General features: G+C 38.3%; 1 protein-coding gene across 1 annotated transcript in view; it reads left to right on the top strand.

Annotated features, from left to right (window-relative positions):
- Positions 1-710: 710 nt before the first annotated feature.
- The window catches only part of IFT52 (intraflagellar transport 52), a gene marked incomplete at its 5' end in the record, with an annotated part of 9,158 nt that continues 3,285 nt past the window's right edge, over positions 711-6,583 (top strand). Inside the window, 8 exons of the mRNA XM_010162702.2 lie at positions 711-809; positions 1,071-1,200; positions 2,097-2,172; positions 2,260-2,331; positions 3,366-3,492; positions 4,426-4,512; positions 5,212-5,280; positions 5,929-6,083. Coding sequence (XP_010161004.2) covers positions 711-809; positions 1,071-1,200; positions 2,097-2,172; positions 2,260-2,331; positions 3,366-3,492; positions 4,426-4,512; positions 5,212-5,280; positions 5,929-6,083 — 815 coding nt within the window. The remainder of the gene's footprint in view (positions 810-1,070; positions 1,201-2,096; positions 2,173-2,259; positions 2,332-3,365; positions 3,493-4,425; positions 4,513-5,211; positions 5,281-5,928; positions 6,084-6,583) is intronic.

Raw genomic sequence — 6,583 nt, 5'->3', positions numbered from 1 at the left:
ATCATCCTTGTGGCCTCCTTTTTATTTTATTTAAATTATTAAATTGATTTTATCTCAACCCACGAGTCCCCTTGCGTTTATCCCTCCAGTTCTCTCCTCTGTTCCCGGGGCAGGGGAGGATAAGTAAGCAGCTCTGTGGTGTTTAGTTGCTGGTTGAGATTAAACCACGACAATATTGTAAACTGAAATACCTTTTTTGCATTGATTGCACATTGTGGTGTTAGCTGTAATTTCATTGTTGGATGCTGTGCATAGTTATCTTTGGAGCTCTCAGCTGCATTATCTATGGAAGAGATAGAGCATAAGTTGTAAGGATGAAACTCCAGATACAAGTTTTTGAGTCTATCTTGATTTAGAGTTTGGGATTAAAAAAATAATCAGCCCTTGTGCATGTGATATTACCTATCTGTCCACTACCAAATGTGTCCAGAGGAAAACAAAAAAGAACTTTGCTCACCAGGTGCAAAGTTTAATAGCAGATATCACACTTTATACCACTTCTGGATCTGCCACAGTACCTTGTTAGAGGTGCTTTACTGTTTAATGGGTTGAAATTTGTAAGGATTGAGTTGTCAACTTTAAACTCAGATAAAGGGATGTGAAGTGACTGAAGTAATCTACTTTCTGTTTATTTGCCAGTCCTTAAAAATAGAAAAAAAATAACCTTGTGGTTCAGGACTGTGTCCAAGAATAACATGTCTCTTTGTTAATTTATCCGTAGCTTTAAAGATGAGCTCACATCTGAGAAGCTGTTTGGGGTAAAGTTGTGGATCACAGCAGGGCCAAGAGAAAAGTTCAGTGCTGCTGAGGTAAGGAGTCAATAATTGTTTGCAAATGAATTCTGTTTTAGGAGTTGTTTCATGTGAATTAGAAGAGAACAGCACAGAAATCTCTGCAGTAGTACTGCTTCATAGGAATTTACACAAGTTGAAATCTGAACACTTTTAGGGTCAAGTTCATTGCAAGTAGTCAGAATCATTTATCTTTCCTCATCTCAGTATAACTTTCCTGCAGTCCTGTGTGTAGCTTCTTTCACATATATTTTTTCTGGATCTTTTCTTGTCTTGTAGTTTTTGGTTCTGAAGAAGTTCCTGGAGGATGGTGGAGCCATCCTGGTGATGCTGAGAGAGGGTGGAGAGTCCCGATATGGCACCAATATTAACTTTTTGTTAGAAGAGTATGGGATCATTTTCAATAATGGTAATGGGTCTCACTGATACCTTTTATTGTTCAATCTTAAGCAAAATCTAAAGAGCAGGTTCAACCTTTGTCAGTAAAAGCCAAGCAGATCCCTCTCACAAAGTACTTTTTGGTCTAAGAGATGTTTTTTCTTGAAATCTACGTGTACATGGTGGTGTAATGCTGGAGCACACGAAGGGCTTTCCATGGAGACAGTTCCTTGAGAACAACTCAGCCATCTCCATTCTTTTGCTATAGTTATCAGTTTTAATGTTATTTACTAACAAAAAATAACTCCAGTGACCTTTCTTTGTTAAAAAGCCTTTGATTTCAAACATTTTTTCTGCACATTTTAATGGGTTGAATCACTTCATACTCACTCTGAATAAACAGTGGCTCCTTTTTTTTGGCAGAGACCAATAAAATGCCATTCATTTGGTTTTGTACCACCAACATGAAAAATCCCCAACTGTCTCTCAGTGACATAAAATACTTTAAGGGTCTTTGGTAGCATTTCTAGACTGTGCCTTTTTTTGCATCAACAGTATTAGATTAATCATGCTTTTGGAACATGCATAAAAAATAATTTGAACTTGTAAAACTTGATACATATTCTTTTAACTGGTTCATCATTTTGCCTCTTCTGCTTTGCCCAAGACATGGCGAAGGACTTGTTTTTCATATTTTTATTTGAACTTGCAAATATAATCCTGTCCTAAATCTGTATGTGCAGAAGGAAACAGTAGTGAATGGTGGTTTGAATTCTTTTGGGAGCCACCTGAGCCACGTGCTGGCTTTGTGGTGTTAGAAGCAAACACCCAGGGAATCTTAAGAGCTAAACTAATTTTTTCATTGCTGCATCTAGCACACTGATCAGATAAAATGTAAATTTCTGGGGTTTTTTTGCTTTCTTCAAGATGCTGTAGTACGAAATGTATATTACAAGTACTACCACCCAAAAGAAGCACTGATCTCTGATGGAGTCTTGAATAGGTAAATATTTGGGATATATAAATATTTACAGTAAACTCTTATAACCCATAGTGTTTTCAATAAGTTTTGCTTTTCAACATCTTGTAGGGGAATCAGTGAAGCGGCAAGAAAAAGAGTGCTTGAGACAACAGATGAAGATGGAAGTGGACATGACTCACAGTAAGTATTTTCCTTTGAGGCAGCTGATGTGAAAAGGTTTAGATCGACTCTGCATTAGCAGGGTTGTAATCTGGCAGGGGTGTGTTGTGCTTGTGTTGAGGCATTCTGATGTATATCTTAGGTCAGCTTCTTGCTCCTCATGGTTACATCTGGAAAGGAGGATCTGTTCAGTAACCAATGAAGAAACAGGAGTGATAGGTTTTGAAGGGATTGATTACTGACCAGATCTTTTTTGCCTCTAGTTTGTGCATTTGAATTTGATTAAACAACATTTGTACATTTGAACAACCTCTAGACAGTGTGGTGTTTGCCTGCAGGCATGAGGAACCCCACATCTTTTTAAAGAGTCTTAATTAGGTTGCCCAAGGAAGTTGTGGATGCCCCCTCCCTGGAAGTGTTTAAGGCCAGGCTGGATGAGGCTTTGAGCAACCTGGTCTAGTGGAAGGTGTCCCTGCTGCTGGCAGGGGGGTTGGAACTGGATGATCTTTAAGGTCCCTTCCAATCCAAACCATTCTATGATTCTATGAATCCAGGATGAAATAGACATCTATTTTATTTTTTAGCTCTCTGTCCCTCTGAGTTGCAGAGGAGTGAAGAGGCATTGGGAAGAACACAGCTTTTCTGTAAATAACTATGAATGTTTGTATTCTTCCTTGCAGCTAATTTTTAGACTAATAAATGACCGTGTGTTTGACTACAAGGTAAAATGCAAGTGTAAAAGCATTTCATGTAGTTTTGTTGCAGAATATAGATTCATCTGTGAGTTAAATAACCCTTCCCTTCTGTCAGGTAGAGGAGCGTGGAAACAAATGAAGAATGTTCTTTGTTACTTATTGAAGAGAAATTGTCAACCTGGAAAAAACTGTAGAAAGAGACTAAACTGCCATTAGAATGATGTGAATTTTCAAAAGCATGGCTCTTGGGATTCCACCACCAGTGCACAGTTACAGTTTGCAGTTCCGGCAGGCAGACTGTTTTATGTCCAGCCTGCCTGACCCATGCAGGTACTGATGGAGTTTCTGTATTTCCTGCAGGGCACTCACTTTCGTGTATCCATTCGGTGCCACGCTGAATGTGATGAAACCAGCAGTGGCTGTTCTGTCAACAGGATCTGTCTGCTTCCCGCTCAACAGGCCTATTCTTGCTTTCTATCAGGATGAGGTATGACTCTTCATGTAACAAACCACGCATTCTCACCCTTCCCTGCACAAAAATTATCAGTGTATTTTTCTGGGAGCACTTACAAACCCACTTCTATTTTTTGATGCGTCTGCCAACTGCAGATGAGCCTAAGGACTCCTGCCTCCTTTTGTGGAAAACTTCTTTGCATGGAGTTCAGAGGAGAATTAATTTGATGCTCAGGAAAGATTATATATTTGTTTGGTTGACAGGTGGATATTCTTAATTCTTCTTTAAAGTTTTATTATTTGAGGTTTTTTCCACTGTTTTAGTGATCATTTAGTAAGTAAGATTATTGTTAGCTTCATAAATATGCCATGGTAATTCTCTGAAGCAATTACATTCTTTAAAAATTGATTTAAAAAAAAATTCTCTCTCCTGGTAAGAGCACAAATCGGCTCTCCACTTGCTACTGAATTGATTTACTGTTTTGCAAAATGTAAGTAACATGAACTTTGTTACTTCCTACAGCTGTTGTGATCCACAGTTTTCTTTGTGACTACTCCAGGAACTGGGGAATCAGAGTAGCTATGATGTTGAAACCCACAGAGCAGACTCCTCTAGATTTTATCCAACTTAACAATGAAATAAACCCACATCTTCAGTTTCCTTTGATTTTACATGTGTACTGTTTAGCCTGGAAAAAAGGAAGCTTGGAGAGTCCTTATTGATCTCTACAGCAACCTGAAAGGAGGTTATAGCCAGGTAGGGGTCTGTCTCTTCTCCCAAGTAACAGGACAAGAGGAAATGGCCTCAAGTTGCACCAAGGGAGGATTAGATTGGATATGAGGAAGAATTTCACTACTTATTCCAAAATTTGCTATTTCTTCACTTTGTAATTAGACAACATTAACAATTGCTTCTAAAACTGTGATTTGGAAGGATTTTTTGCTATGTTGTGTTCTTTGTTGATAGCGTCAAGGTGGAAAGATGGCAGCGCTGGGATCTTCCCACATATTCAGTGATCAATATTTAGATAAAGAAGAAAACGGTAAGGTCATGGTAAGTTTTTTTTTTAAATTTTGTTTTGTTTTAAAGAAAACCACCTTAGTGGATCTTCACAGCACTTACAGAGCAATGCAAGTTCACTAGTTTAATCTTAGGGCAAGATAGCTACGAAGTGAATTCAGCACAGAGATTCTAACCCAGTACCAACATCCCGAGGAATTTGATAGAGCACAACGAGCAGCAAGGAGTTTTAAAAGATATAGTTTATTATTTATGTTACAGGATTCTGAAAAGCTCTTCCTACTTCTGTTCACCACTTTAGTGTTATTAATATTTAAATATTAAGTAGGGTCTTTTTTTGTTTACTACTTTTTCTTGGCTCCTTTAGTGCTTGATTGGGGCTGCTGATTAATAATAAACCTTTGCATATAGAGCTCCTGATACCTGGAGACTGTAATGCACTTTCCAAAGTGGGGTAGGTAATGTGGTTATGGGTAAGAAGGGGAGATTCTTTTCTGAGGTGTTACTGAAAGCATGCACCTCTTACAAAGTATGCTCATTGCCATGACTCATTGCTTCCATGTGTAAATACAAATAAAGCTTGTGTTTTCTCCACAGATACTCTTTGATTTATGATGTATTTTTAAATTCTATTTCATAATATGTTATTTAATAGATTTAATATGAATGTTTAAGCACAATGTAAGATTACTTGGACCCTCCAGAAATTAATTAAGTTTTGCCCCTCTCCAGGATGTGCTTTTCCAGTGGCTCACAACATCAGATGTCCATTTAAACCAGATGGATATGGAGGAGCCTGAGGTAAGAGAGATCTGTCACAAGGAGGTAAATAATAGCGTGGTCTAGCAGCACCAGTTTGGGCAAAATGGCACACAGCTAGATGGATGCTGTTGTTGCAGACCCTTCATTCAGGCTTTGAGATTGAGTAGACAGATGGACTAGGCATAAAAAATAATGGCATTGTATCTCCAGCTTAATAAGTCTGCACTTGGCTCTGAGTCTTCAGACAAGAGGAATGTGCATGAAGGGACGGTGGATTTTCTGTATATGAGCAGGGATCAAACTGTGTATCCATTTTAGTTGTTTTTTTAACTGATGTATGCAAACACTTATTTTATTTGGAAATATCATATGTGGTAAAATGATTTTCTGTGTGCATGAAAAGAACAACAGCCTTACACAGCTGGCTAGTAAGCTGTTTCTTTTAATTTTAAAGAATTAACAGAAATCAAGATACAACGTCCATGTGGCAAGTAGCTTTACAGCTAAAATAATAGTTTGCAGTCTACTAATCTAGTAAGGTGCTCTGCAAAGGGTCATCCTTGGTAAAGAGTGAAATAATGATTTCTAGATGAGATTTTAGTTGATATATAAACTAGAAAGAGACTTTGTCAATGAGTTGGGGTTTTTTTTAATCATAAGTGTGTGTATCTGTGTGTTTGTGTTCAGATTTCAGACTATAACATGCTCCCAGATACAGCCGTGCTGTCTGAGCAACTGCGAGTCTGTCTGCAAGAAGGAGATGAGAACCCAAGAGACTTCACAAAGCTGTTTGATACGTCCCTTTATCAGCTGGATACAACTGCCCTCCCTTCCGTTATCAAGTCAGCAGCTGTGATTCTTTCTTTCTTTATTTATTTTCCTATTGTGTATTCTGCATTTTCTGTTTGTGTTTAACTGTGTCTGCTTACCAGCAGAAGAGCCTGAGCTGCAGGCAGCATTCTGAATGTGGATATACCAGAAGATTGATTTGTGCAGTGTGACAGTGATGTTTTCTCTTGCTTCTTTGTCTTACCTGTAGTTTCTGACACTGTTTTTTTCCTTTTCTTTTTGACTACTGCTGGTTCAGTGAACTGATGTTTTCAGCAGAACCATCTGCAGTGATGTTGGGTACTTTCTGAAGTGATAACTGAGAGCTGGTTGTTTTTCCACTTTTGAATTACTTGGCATTTACTGAAGCTGCATTTCATTCATTTTTGCATTTCCCAGTCATTGTGTCTTGAGATTTATCTGCTGCTCAGTTTTACCAGTGTTGTGTCATTAGCAGCTTTGTCCCTCAGAATTCATCTGTTGCTTGAATAGTAGCGGGCTTAACACAGATTCT

The sequence above is a fragment of the Antrostomus carolinensis genome, unplaced genomic scaffold (genome assembly GCF_000700745.2).
Source record: "Antrostomus carolinensis isolate BGI_N321 unplaced genomic scaffold, ASM70074v2 scaffold18552, whole genome shotgun sequence".
NCBI lineage: Eukaryota > Metazoa > Chordata > Aves > Caprimulgiformes > Caprimulgidae > Antrostomus > Antrostomus carolinensis.
This window is presented reverse-complemented; position numbering and strand designations above follow the sequence as displayed.